A 13,104-nucleotide genomic window follows, 5' to 3' on the forward strand; every position below is an offset into this window, starting at 1 on the left:
GTCATGACAGACATTTTATTAGTTCTCTCATTTCTTTATATAAAGTTAAGTTATCTAAAAATAAAAAAAATGAAAAAACCTGAAAAACAGAATATATATTGACTAACTGCTTGAGCAAATTTTTAGAAGTTACTGAATGTCTGGTATTTTTCCCTGAAATTGAGTCAAACTAAATAAAGGTTTTCTATATTGTATATATAGTGGCAGATTGTATTATTAGTCACAGAGGGGTGTGAGGTTTGACGTTTGGCATTAACATGAAAATTCCACGACTAGTTTTATAGACTTTAAGGATACATAGGCCTTAAAGTTGATAATGATATATAAAGTTGCTTGAAAATATTGCATCACAAAATGGTAAATCTTTTTTTTAATGATTGTTTGTAAAGGAAAATAATGTGCTCACTGAGCTCAAACCCAAAAGTAAAAACAGTTTATGGATTTAATAAATTATACTAAACATTTAACCAGTATTGTTTATTCTGCATGAAACATCTGTGTGTACGTTATAAGATGACCCTTCATTTTGAAGGCAAACCGGATGCTTAACACACTGTCCAGCCTGGCACAGAAACACCCACCCAGCCAACTTCTTCAGGCTTAAACTGCACTTTCAACACAGTGCAATTGCTTCTTTTATGGCATATTTATATGAGAGAACAAGCCGCTGTGGCTTTTATTGTTTATCACTATAGTCGGTGTGTTTGCGACCGTTTTTCTGCTTTACGTTGTCGATGTGGAGCTACGTGGTTGCTAAGGACTGGGCTTGGTTGCGGCGGTCCAGCGGTTTGTTTTGATGTTGTATTGCCACCTGATGGAGCAGTGGAGAACTGCTATTCATCACTCGAAATATGATGAAATCTTTCATTTATAGGTGAAAAAGTGGTTTTAAGTATAAAAAATAAAGTCAAATTATTTTAACACAGTACTGTAATTGCTGTAGTCTATTATTTGTAGTATTTTAAATGTGAGGTAGGCCTAAAAAACATCTGGTCTCTGCTCTTCCATAAAGAGGAGCGGTGAGAGAATCTGGGCGGTCGTTGCTAAAAGGCCAAGGTGTTATGACTGTGACTGTGACTCAGATAAAGATTGCAAGCCCTGTATACTGCAGGAACGACAGTTTGTCTGGAAACACATCTGTTGGCTGGATTTTTCTTTCTGACCTTGAGAGCTGGCATCTGCATCTGGCAGGGCTGACAGCCCCAGATAACCTTGGCATCCAGTACACTAATATGATGAGGCATATCTAACACTATCTAATCTACATTATTATTGTTATACCTAAAATAATTGATCATTCTCCCTCTGTTGTTCTGTTTTCTTTAATGAGGTGAGGATGACTTTACAAGACACAGGTATGGTATTAATGACCAAAAGAGTCTTGCAAGTCTTGCAAGTATCACTTATTTAGAAATTCAGTGATTATGTAACTCACTCACTCTGTTATTCTTCACTGAGGTGCAGATGGTTGTAACAGACAGAGGTGTGGTAATAATTACCAACAACAAGATGTAAATCTTCATATATTACGTTTAATCATTTAAAAATTAATTGATAATGCTTTATTTTACAGGTCCTTTCATTTTACACGAATTTCCTGGAGTAATTTGCAGGTATTTAACAGTTCATTTTTAGGATGTTTTACAGAATGGCTGGTGCAAATGAAGTTACATAGCAGCTACGTTTAGAAAGTTATTGAAAAAACCTCATGTTAATATATCGTTTGGCACAGAAAACTACACACTGACAACTAAGTATTTTCTGTCAGTCACAAGTATTAACCCAAATATATAGAGTACGTACTTACCAACTAACTTACAATTCGTACCAAATTGCACCACACTTTCTGTAAAATATCCTAAACATTTACCATAAAATACCTGCAAATTGCTTAGAAAAATTTTAGGAAATCTGTATAAAATTAAGGGACCTGTAAATAAAAGCGTTATCATTTATTTATCTTACTTACTCTGTTGTACTTCAAGTTTTATCACTTCCACTTAATCATTTAATAATATTGTATCTTACGCAACTTTATGTGTTCTCAGCTGCTGGTATTATAATAGCCTCCAGAATGATATAAACTGTATCAACCTCCCCACAGGAAGTGACAATGTGAACGACTGGGACTCAACATTCTTTGATAAAATATGTGAAATATTCATGACTTGTTTTGGATTTCAGGCCAGAACTCTTTCTGCGTCTTTGGCGCCTGAGAGAGGATGTCAACCAACCAGTCATCCCAGAAAGCTCGAAGCACGACAGCAGATCACTGAACACACTTTCTGCCTCCCTCCAGAACCCAAACGTTACCTGAAGAAGCAGTGAGTCAACAGTTAAGAGGCGATGACAACCTCCTGGATCAGTCCAACCTTGAGGAGCGTCTCACTGTCTGCTTCCTCTGTGGCTGGTACGTTTGGGAAGCTCCTCACACACACAGAAGAAGCTGTCACCATCACCATCTGCTCGCCTCTATGTTCCAGATTTGAGCATCTCCCACGTATCTAACAGTTCAGAGGATCCATCAAAGTTCAAGGATTCAAGAGGAAACAGAACTTGCCAGATTGGCAGCACTTCAGAACGGAGCGTACTGCCAAAACACACACACACGCGCGCGCGCACACACACTTTTATCAACACAAACCTATAAAGAAATCAATCAAGGCAAACAGGAAGTTTAGAAATCAAATTTGTATATACATATATATCGTTTATAATACGTGTTTATATAAGGCTCATACAGCTACCATGTTTGATAAGTACTGCAAATCACAGTTCTCATACACAGTACACTTAATCACAGTTACAGATATATCACCATATTCAGAATGCAGGTTTCTTTAAAACATAAAGGCATTGTTGGAGAGAAGTGGTCACAGAGCACAGTAGAAATATTCTTCTTCTTCTTTTGGCGTATCACTGGTGATCAGGACAGGGAAGTGTCTCATCTACAGATTCTACTGATAGTTTCTATTTCCTACATGGAACACTAGATATATTCTATTGCTCATGTGCTCGTTTTCAGAGCCTTGTTTGTACCTTTTCCCCTTTGTTCATACAGTAGGCAGTTAGAAAATGACTATACATGAACACTATGTGCATATATAGCCAAACATATTGCAAAAAAGTATTTACATACTTGATTTTGGGGCATGTTTTCTAATTTAAGTTGGCACGAATCATCAGATTTTCATTGAGGCCCGAAAAACCAACAAATTCAGACTTCTCACACTTTAATTTGAAAGTAACTAAGTACATTGTGGTAAATTCTAGCCTAATTTCTGAAGAATTAAAACAGCATCCAGGCAATAAATCCTAAAGTTTAGGAGGGTGTTTAAACTAAAAAAGTTTGATTGTTATTCAAATATACTGAACAATACAGATGAATATATATGCACATATGTGTTGCAAATCTTTTTTTATGTACCTCAGTATTCACTATTCACAGTTGGAAGACATAATAACACTTTAAAAGGAAAAATCCACCCTCACATAGTCTCTTATACATCAGGGGTTATTTTGTAAGTACCGTTTGGGATCGAAGTCTCTGAGGATGTCTTCTGAGCAGAAGAGCAGGTACAATAGTAACAACAAACACAGCAAGAAGTTTCACACCACTTTCTAAAAGTGCAACATGTATTACTGCACTGCATTCTGGTCTATTGAGGCTAATTTCATTAGTATCTCCTCCTCTTCACTGAGCATGTGGAACACAGACAATGTATTGCACAAACTGCTGTTTTCAACATTACAGTATTTTAGGGTGGACTTTTCCTTTAAAGGACCAGCGTGGCAAAATTTAGTGGCATCTTGCAGTGAGGTTGCAGACTCACTGAACACCAACTGAACACCTCTCCCCTTCCCCCTCCAAGCATACAGGAGAACCTACGGTGGCTTAGAAACTCACGAAAAACTTGAAAGGCCCTCTTTAGAGCTAGTGTTTTGTTTGTCCATTCTGGGCTACTGTAGAAACATAGCGGTCCAACATGGCGGGCTCCGTAGAAGAGAACTTGCTCCCTATGTAGATATAAAGAGCTCATTCTAAAGTAACGATAACACAACAATTCTTATTTTCAGGTAATTAAAAACTAATTAAAACATACTTATGAACGTTCTACTGGATGCCACTAAATTCTACACACTGCACCTTTAACTCATAGTTGCCTTTTACCTCAGAGGAAGTGTGTGATTATTAATCAGCTGATTTGATTTTTGTCCTTGTCCATTATTATTATTATTATTATTACGGATCTTCATCAGAGCAGCTTCTTTGATCCAGCACTTTCACAGTCGCCTCGCCGACCCATGACCCAAAATCTACATTTGCATCAGACAAACGTATTTTAAAAAAACTACAAAACTACTTAAAAAAGGCTCAGAGAGTCGGGTTAATAATAACAAAAATAAAAGCACAGTAGAATTTGGCCTCATTGCTTTGCTTTGATTGTCTTGTGTTTGGCTTGCTAGTCAGGATTTGGAGATTTTGGGAAAGAGAGTGGGAGGGGAGGTGGGGGGTGGGGGGGTTAGGAGAAGTCCCACACGGCCTCGGTGGCATCGGCGGTGGTTGGAGTCGGAGCGTGGCAGGACGGGCCGGGAGGGCAGGATACGGGAGGGTCCTCGGGGCTGGTGAGGGGCGCCGCTGGGTACATGAGGCTGAGGAAGGAGTCTCGGGTATGCCTCTTCACCTGTCACAAACAGCACAACTGCTTAAACACCGCCACAAAACAATTCTAGGGAAAAGATAAGTTGTGTCTAATGGCTCATTACAGAACAATAATCTAACTAATCAGTGAAATCTGAGGTTTTCGGTGCATAACCAATAAATAACACACAATACACATGGGGTTGCATCTCTGAAGGCAGTTCACTTTGAATATTGAGTATTGAAAGAGCGGCTATAACAAATAGGATGATGAATTTTAATGTTTCTGCCTCTTTATATACAGTCCTAACCTGCAAATAAGATCATGAGCGCTCTATGTTTAATTCATTGATGTGTGCAGATTTGAGATTTTTACTCATGAAACTTCACATGACAACAATTTCACAAGGAAATGATTTTACCTGCTTGAAGAAGGCGTGGGTCAACAGTGCAGATGCTGATGGTCTGTAGAAGACAGAAGACAAAAACAGATGATTATGTCATCATATCCGATCAACTGTCAATTAAAGCTGACTGTTCCTCTAAAGTAAAGACCTGCGCTCGGGCTGCTGCTGCAGACACAGCTGGACCAGGTTGTGCAGGGTGGCCGAGTGGTTTTTAGGTCCAGGGCTCTGAGGTCGGTCGGTGGGAGGGGCGGTGGCGCTGTGTGTCAGGCTCCCGGTGGCCACGCTCTCCCCAATGCCAGAGTCCACCCCTGAGCGTGAAACCTTCAGCCCCCCGAGTTCACCCAGCGGGAAAGGAGCCACGTCCAGCAGGCAGCAGTGAGAGCCACGCAGCTTCTGGAGCAGCATCTGAAGATGAAGATTCAAACAGTGGACGAAAGGGCACGGTTTGTAATTTGTGTGAACCAACCCTTTAAATGTGAATCTGTACACTTTCAACAGCAGTTCGAATGGAGGTGTTTTCACTACCTGAGTGGGTGGCATGTCCTGGAAAGGCACCCTGCCGCTGACCAGCTCACAGGCCACAATGCCCAAACTGTAGATATCCGACTTCACTCCGTAACCGTGCAGGTCCTACTGAGGGCAACACCATGAGAGAGAGGAGACACAATAGATTAGAGTAAGGCTGGAAAAAACTGACATTACAATATTGTTGCTTTCTGAAATATTCATTAATATGTAGCTTGTAGGTACAAGACTTCCACTGGGAAATAATGTATCATTCTAATTTTGATCTGAACAATTTTAGAGAAAGAAATAACTTAGCCAGTGATGCCAGTGTTTTCAGTTAACACTCGACTCACGTTTTGTTTTTGTTCACTAATTTATTCAGTGAGGAGAAGTGTCAGCTCATGTCATACAAGCATAACAGAATCTAGCGAGGCCTGACCTGTCGCAGTAGTTCGGGGCTGAGCCAGGGCAGCAGGGCGGGGCTGTGATGGGGCATGTCGAACACTGCCCGCATCCTCTTCCCCTCACGCATCATACTGTAAACACTGTGGAGCCCTGAGAGGTAGACACGCCCCTCTCCTGACAGCAGGATATGACTGGCCTTCACTCCCCTGACAGACATAAATGTTTATAATTTTAATATATGTTTTTTCATTGTATTTGAGATGTATCTCATAACAACTTCTGTCTCTCTTCTGTCACTGACCGGTGAACGTAGCCCATCCGGTGTAAGTATTCCAATGCCTTCAGTACACCGTACAGCAGGTACGCTATTAGGGACTCACTCATCCCATCTGGGAAATATGTCCTTAGTAAGGTGTCTGCAGAGCCTGCAGACAAGAGGAGAGGGAAGAGGAATCATGGAAAATCTGCTGTGATTTATCTTCATTTTGCGGCAATCGTGCGTGTGTGTAATAATTTGGGCTTGAGAAGGTTTTGTGTGAAGAAATGCACAATAGTGTGTGTGTTTGTGTGGGAGAAAGAGATTTTAATAAATACACATCAGCAAAAAAACCCTGAATTTTTTTCTAGTCATTCACAAAAATCAGGACTTGGTGGTTTTCTAATAATTTAAGGACAAAGCAAAACAAAATAAAAAGATTAAAATGTGGTAGTGGCTGACCATAGGCCATGAGCGGCGTCAGGACCCAAAGCTGGCAGCAGGAGCTGAAGACCAGTCGAGAGGTCAGCAGGTTGGAGTGACGGAACAGCCTCGACAGCAGAACTTCGTTCTGGTGGATTAAGACATAATCAGAAAAGACTGATACCCTTGAAACGGTTTGAAAGGTTAAACTGAGCTTTGCTGACGAGAAACATATGCACTTAGCAAAAATGTCCTTTTTCGGGACAGCAGCTCACCATGAGCTGCAGCAGCTCCTCCTCCGTGCACTCGTCCAGGTTGGTTTGTTTGACTGCCACCAGCTGGCCGGTGGGGACGTGGCGTGCCATGATCACCTGGCTCAGGTTATTGAAGCCCCTCCCTGTGACACAGGTTATTGGATTTAAGTTCAACTTGACCAAAGTAGTGAAATGGTCATGTAGTTCAGATGTTCCCAACCTTTTCTTTGTCTGATGTTGCCCCATAGCCTGTACTAGATGTAATTTAACACTGTTGATTATACAAAAGTGGATATTGTGATGATCATTTTTCTTACCAGACATAATTATCAGTCATTTTCTTTCACGCTTGGTGTGTTTTTTTCTTATTTTGGTCAATTTGGTCAAGCAACTTTGCATTCATACAAGGACCGTAGCCATCATTAAGGACACAGAGGTCATGTCCTTAGTAGTTGTTCTGGGAATTTGGGGTTTTTAACAACCTGAGGAGGACTTGACAATCTACAATTACACACCAATGACACATGATGGGGTTTTTAAGACTGATCCTGAAATTCAGCTCTTTCTAGCAACCTCCTGCTAGTGTGGAGAAAGCCTTTGAAACAGCATTTAGACCATCATGTAGGGAAGCACTGATGTAGGAAGACAAAATTTAAAGAAAATGTAATTAAATGAATAATTAAATGCGACAAAAATTTGGTGGGTAGTGGGAGGTGTGTCCTGTAAAGAGCCTGTCATAGCTGGTAGTTTATTGGTAATTGTGACAGTAGATATACTAAAGATCATACCAATTAGTAATCCTATTTGTATTTTTTTCCCTCTGTACTATAAATGTGTTTTGTTATTTTGTAAGGCTAACCATGTGACAAATTAAAACCAGTGATTGCCAGTAATTTGGGGCTGATATTCAATGATATTTAACTTTTTTGTAAGTGGGTGGAACTGGAACTCTCATTTGCCATTTTTTTGGCGGCTGTAATGGTCTGACTCAAGTGTATGCACAGTCGCGGTGTTCTCACCCAGCTCTGCCAATAGCTGGTAGTGGGCGGGCTCAGCTGACAACCCTGTGATGTCATCACCACCCGCTGGCCCTTGCAGAGTGTATTCGGAACCGTCAGAACTCTGCTAGGACACACACGCATGTTATACATTTATCTGAAAGGTTACACAGAAAGAAAAAATGAAAAGGAAACTACTCTGTGAGTAAACATGATTTAGTACATCAAATGTGTAATTGAAACATTTAAACACCCTCATCAATCTGAACGGGCTAGAATTACAATTGTTTTTAAGAGAAAGTATGCATTACAAACTGGGAAATGTAGGATCCAGACTTTTTTGGAGTTTGACCAATAATAGGGACTAAAAGTCGGGACATCTTAGCTTCTGCTGTGTTGTTTTTGATCATTCTTTATGGAAGTGCATGTGGTCCTAAATTGATGGAGTACCCCTTTAATCAAAACAGGGAAGTCCAATGTTGACCTCTAAACAAAATCACTGCCCTGGAAATGAGTAAGCAGCAAACCACTTTCAAATTCAGTAAATCATGAGTAAAAACATCAAAATTCATAAAAACACCTTTCCTCTGAGTTTGGGGAAAAATCTTGAAAAAACCTAAATTATCAAATATTATAATGTGAATTACAATTGCAATATTCTATGACATAATCACAATTAGACTTCCTTGTTGGTACTGTTCAACCCGACTCCAAACTTCCACCTGTCTTTTCCCTGCAACCAACACAAACAAGAGAGTCACATTTTCAGACTACAGGCAAGTAAAGAGAAATCCACCAGGAAAAAAAACTGCGAAATAGCAGCATAATAATGCGGCTTTGTTATTTGCTTTTGTTGGAGTGGAGAACAAGGCTTTTTAGTCATCCTAGCTGACATCACTGCGGCTGAAATTGTGAGTAGGCAGTGTGGGGGGTGGAGTAGGTTTCAACTCAAAGAGCATGTATATTTTGTGAGACAAAAATCAAACCATGAAAAACCTTTTCAGTCATATTCTAATCATTTTTGTGCTATGGTACTTCCCCTTTAATAATATTTCTCACCCAATATCCGATTCCCTAAAGTGGATCATTGAATTTTCATCTTATCTAAATTCATCCACCTTGCAAATAGCTTTGTCCTGTAACAACCCAATAATCTCTTGCATGGATATCCACTGCCACTAAGGGGCTATAATGTGCAGATGACACTGGAGTTAGTTAGTCCTCTGTGCGCTGAGGTAATGCGTGAGGAGACGATGGCTGCCAGGAGGTGGCACTGTGACACAGAGAACAGTTAAGGGAGGAGAGGGGGATGCTTGCAGTTTTAGTGATGCAGACAGATTTTTGGGCTTCTCTTTCTCTCTCTCTCTCTCTCTTCCTCTCTATCTCTCTCTCTCTCTCTCTCTCTCTCTCACACACACACACACACACATACTTTCTGAATGTGTTTTATACCACACACACTCTCCGTATTCTCCACTTAGTGCCCCAGCATTTTGTCTGTTTTTATCAAAAGGAAAAGGACACAGTAGCAGTACATGAATAATAATTATTAAGTAGTTAATAATAATTATTTAATATTAAAGTACTGCATTAAGAATGATTATAGTTATAGAGGAATATCATAAGACAGGCAAAAAAGGGAATACATGCAAATGATTTTTTTTTTTTACATAGAATACCAGTGATGCTTTAAAGGGGCACTCCATTGATTTTACACATGAAAAAGCGAGACGAAGAAGTTTATTTGTCATGTTAGGTGCCAGTCAGCCTGTTGTTTAATGTCTTCTGTGGAGCTTTGTGAGAAAAGTGTGAGAAAATAACCCCTGATGATACAATAGTGATGTCATCGGGGATATCTTGACTTGGGCTTCAAGTTCATAACAAGAAGCCTGTGTTATGAACTGGGTGTAGAGTTGGAGAGATTGATATGCGGGGTCTAATGAAAGACACTACTGAGTTGCATTATGGGAATTGTAGTATCCAGCGCTTCTTCTGCAACAGTTTTGACCACTGTCTCTTGTAAGTCCCCCAACTTCAAGGAAGTGTAATACTAAATCGATGGAGTACCCCTTTAGGCTCTGTCTACAACAGTTAGTCTTTAATAACTTTAAGGTCAATCTTAAAGTGTGATGCTGTGCGGTGATGATTCCATGGAAGGAGCATCAGTGTGATGCCTCTCTCCATGCTACTGACCAGGAACTGGTGGCTGGTGTCCTCATAGTGCTCCTCTATGTCCATAGGCTGGACCTGAGCGTGGGAGATGCAGGAACAGTCCTGGTGAAGGGGGGGAGGAGCACAGGTGAGACATGCCCTAAAGGACGAGGAGGAGGAGGAGGAGGAGGAGGAGGAGTGAAGGGGGGAAACATGGAGCTAAGGGGGAGTGGAGGGTGATTCGCTGCTTCATGTGGCTGGAGAAGTTCAGAGATGAAGCAGAGAAGCAAGCATCTGGAAATACGGGCTTGTGAAGGCACTCACGGGGCATTTTAACAGAAGTGGTGAGTGGAGAGAGAATTAGAGTGATGATAACAGGCTACAAAGAGGAAGCTGAGTGACTGATGTGTCCTAACAGAGCAAGATAAGAGCTTCATACATAACTAGATGTGCCCATTATGAGATTATGCACAGACAGCTGCTATTGCATCTGATATTTCCCACCCATATATGAATATATTCATTATACTGTATAATATACATTTTGGTAAGAGTCTCATAATGACAACATGTAAATGCAGATAGGTTACACTTTTCAGACATGCTATATAGTTTTAAAGCCCCCCCCTTAGTTTTAACAGTCCCCCTATTGATTGACAGATGCTTGAAAGAAAGTATTATAAAAATACAAATTTGATAATCAGCTGTAAAAGTAATATTACATTGACATAACAGTCCATCACTGACTGGAAGCTCTTGCTTTAAATATACTTAAAAGATTGATTGATTTCCCACCAGAGGCATCTGCATGAGACAACTGATCCGTGACTATAAATCATCGACGACCAGGCATAAAAAACAAAACCCATGCTGCATGATATTCTTACCAAGAAAGACATGGAGTCCTTTTGGCGACGGTAATATCACAGGCTTTGGCATTCATCCGCTCACAGGCTGCAGGAGACCGACAGCGATGGAGGGAGACAGAGGGGGGGATGAAGCGCAGCAGTGTAATATGAGACACACAGTGAATCCCCCCACTAGACTAGAAAGCAGCCAGCATCCATCCAACCTCAGCCATTCATCTACCCATCTGCAGCTTACCTGGCTGCATCAGCTGATCTACAGATCTGAGGAAATTATATTCAATTCACAGGAGGAGATCCCCGTCCAGTGGCATCAACACCGGATAGAAAAATGTGACAAAGCTTGTATTCCTCAGAATCAGAATCATCTTTATTGGCCGAGTATGTTTACACATGCAAGGAATTTGACTCCAGTTTAGTGGCTCTTCATGTACTTACATAATAACAACACAACAATCTTCAGAAATATACAAAAGGAATGACTATATACAGATGAAACCATTTCTGTGAACTGTTAACAGGATACAAATAGTGCAAAAAAGTGAAGATGCTTGTTGTATGATTCTTCTGTTTTTGTCTGTTGGTTAGTTTGATTGTGTGTTTTGTTATTGCATGCGTTTTAACCAGGCTTGCCTGACTTGAATATCTGCCATCCTACCCCTTTTCCCCTTAGAGGACTACAATGAGAATAAGCTTTTATCTATATTGTGTTTTATCCTTGATAATTTATTTGTATGCGAGGACCAAGTGATTGCAGCCAAATGCATCTATCTATCTATCTATTGGCTGAGTTTTGAAAAAATATCTAATTGTGATTATTCTGACTGATATCACAATTGCGATATGATTTGCGATATTAGAGGGAATTATCATTTTGACAACATTATTCACATTTTCATTGAAAAACATATTTAAATGATTATGGTTTGATTTTTGCAGGGATCTGTATCAAACAACATTGTTATCTTAAGTCTGTAGAATATGATGTGTAGCCAGAACATCTCTGCGGCACAACAACATTTAATTTAAAATGGTATTTTGACATACATTTCGCCTTTAACAAATATCGCCCCTCCTGTGATTTGAAAATTGCAGTAGGCCATATTGCGATTTTGATAAAATTTCAATTAATTGTTCAGCCCCACTATCTATCTATCTGTCTATCTATCTTTAAGTTCAAGGAGTGCTGAGAAAAATATTACATGGCAAAAAAGTGTCATGTTACCCTACATATAGTAGGTGGTTATGTACAGTATATAAAGCCTGTCCAAATATATAGTAATGATTGACATGTATTGCACATTTTGTATTTTAAACTAAATAAATATGTATAATTTGTAGGTACAGTGGTATTATAGTGTTCCAGGGTTATTGCACAGTATTACAGTGAGTTAACTGTTCTGCAGGAACATTTTAATAAGTTGCATAATGTTTTTATTTATAATGCACGAAAAAGAAGACATGTTGATAATGGTGCAATAAGGATTTGGTGATTAGAGTCCAAAATAGTATGATTTGGCAATAAATAGAAGTAGCAAATTCAATTGTACTTCAAGGTTAGATTAACAGCAGCCATTTTAGCTGCATTATTCGGACACTATTATTCAAATGTGTTGAGTTAATATGACCATTAGCGAAATTATGGCTATTTGTACACAATTTGAGGCCACGTTATTTTATCATGTTTTTTTTTAACTCTGCAGAAAGAAAATTAAGCAACAGACTGCACGAAACCAAAATCTCGTTCACCGGTGTAAATATACTCGCCTGGTTCAAGCAGAGTTAACGTTAGCTCAGCTAACGTGACTCTCATATGTATTATATATATATTTAAGGTAACCTATATGTAATGAAAAGAAGCTGCTTACCTTCTCCTCTCGACAGCGGCTCTGACGCTTCGACGTAAACAAGTTAAAAATACAAAGGGGAGTCTGATATCTTAAACGACTTTTTACTTATAAAGTTCATATTATTTCATTTAGTGTCAAATTTATAGGGAGTGTGCGAGAAAATAACGAACGTTACTTTCAATGTCGAACCGCACAGATAATAATAACACGAAGCGAAAATGTTCATCTTTGACAGGACTTTTAATTAGACACAGATTTCTGGCGCAAGATAAAAACGTCACTGTCGCAAAGTGATGATGAATCTGTAGTCGTTTGGCCTTATATTTTTCAATCAACCCGCATTCC

At 39.6% G+C, this 13,104-nt stretch overlaps 1 protein-coding gene across 2 annotated transcripts; it reads right to left on the reverse strand.

Moving 5' to 3' along the window:
* Positions 1 to 4,080: 4,080 nt before the first annotated feature.
* stradb (STE20 related adaptor beta) lies at positions 4,081 to 13,046 on the reverse strand. Of its 2 annotated transcripts, XM_042405389.1 has the most exons (12): positions 12,778 to 13,046; positions 10,931 to 10,997; positions 10,086 to 10,166; positions 7,914 to 8,016; positions 6,916 to 7,037; positions 6,680 to 6,788; positions 6,263 to 6,386; positions 5,996 to 6,167; positions 5,575 to 5,679; positions 5,198 to 5,454; positions 5,065 to 5,107; positions 4,081 to 4,685 (listed from the first exon to the last, which is right to left on the reverse strand). In XM_042405389.1, the coding sequence occupies exons 2-12, from the start codon at positions 10,940 to 10,942 to the stop codon at positions 4,524 to 4,526; spliced, it is 1,290 nt and encodes a 429-aa protein (XP_042261323.1). In that variant the 5' UTR covers positions 10,943 to 10,997; positions 12,778 to 13,046; the 3' UTR covers positions 4,081 to 4,523. The 2 variants fall into 2 exon arrangements, with proteins under 2 accessions (XP_042261323.1, XP_042261324.1); XM_042405390.1 differs by lacking the exons at positions 10,931 to 10,997; positions 12,778 to 13,046 and adding an exon at positions 8,540 to 8,625 and having other exon boundaries at positions 10,086 to 10,167.
* Positions 13,047 to 13,104: the final 58 nt, after the last annotated feature.

Source organism: Thunnus maccoyii, chromosome 24 (genome assembly GCF_910596095.1).
Source record: "Thunnus maccoyii chromosome 24, fThuMac1.1, whole genome shotgun sequence".
Classification (NCBI taxonomy): domain Eukaryota; kingdom Metazoa; phylum Chordata; class Actinopteri; order Scombriformes; family Scombridae; genus Thunnus; species Thunnus maccoyii.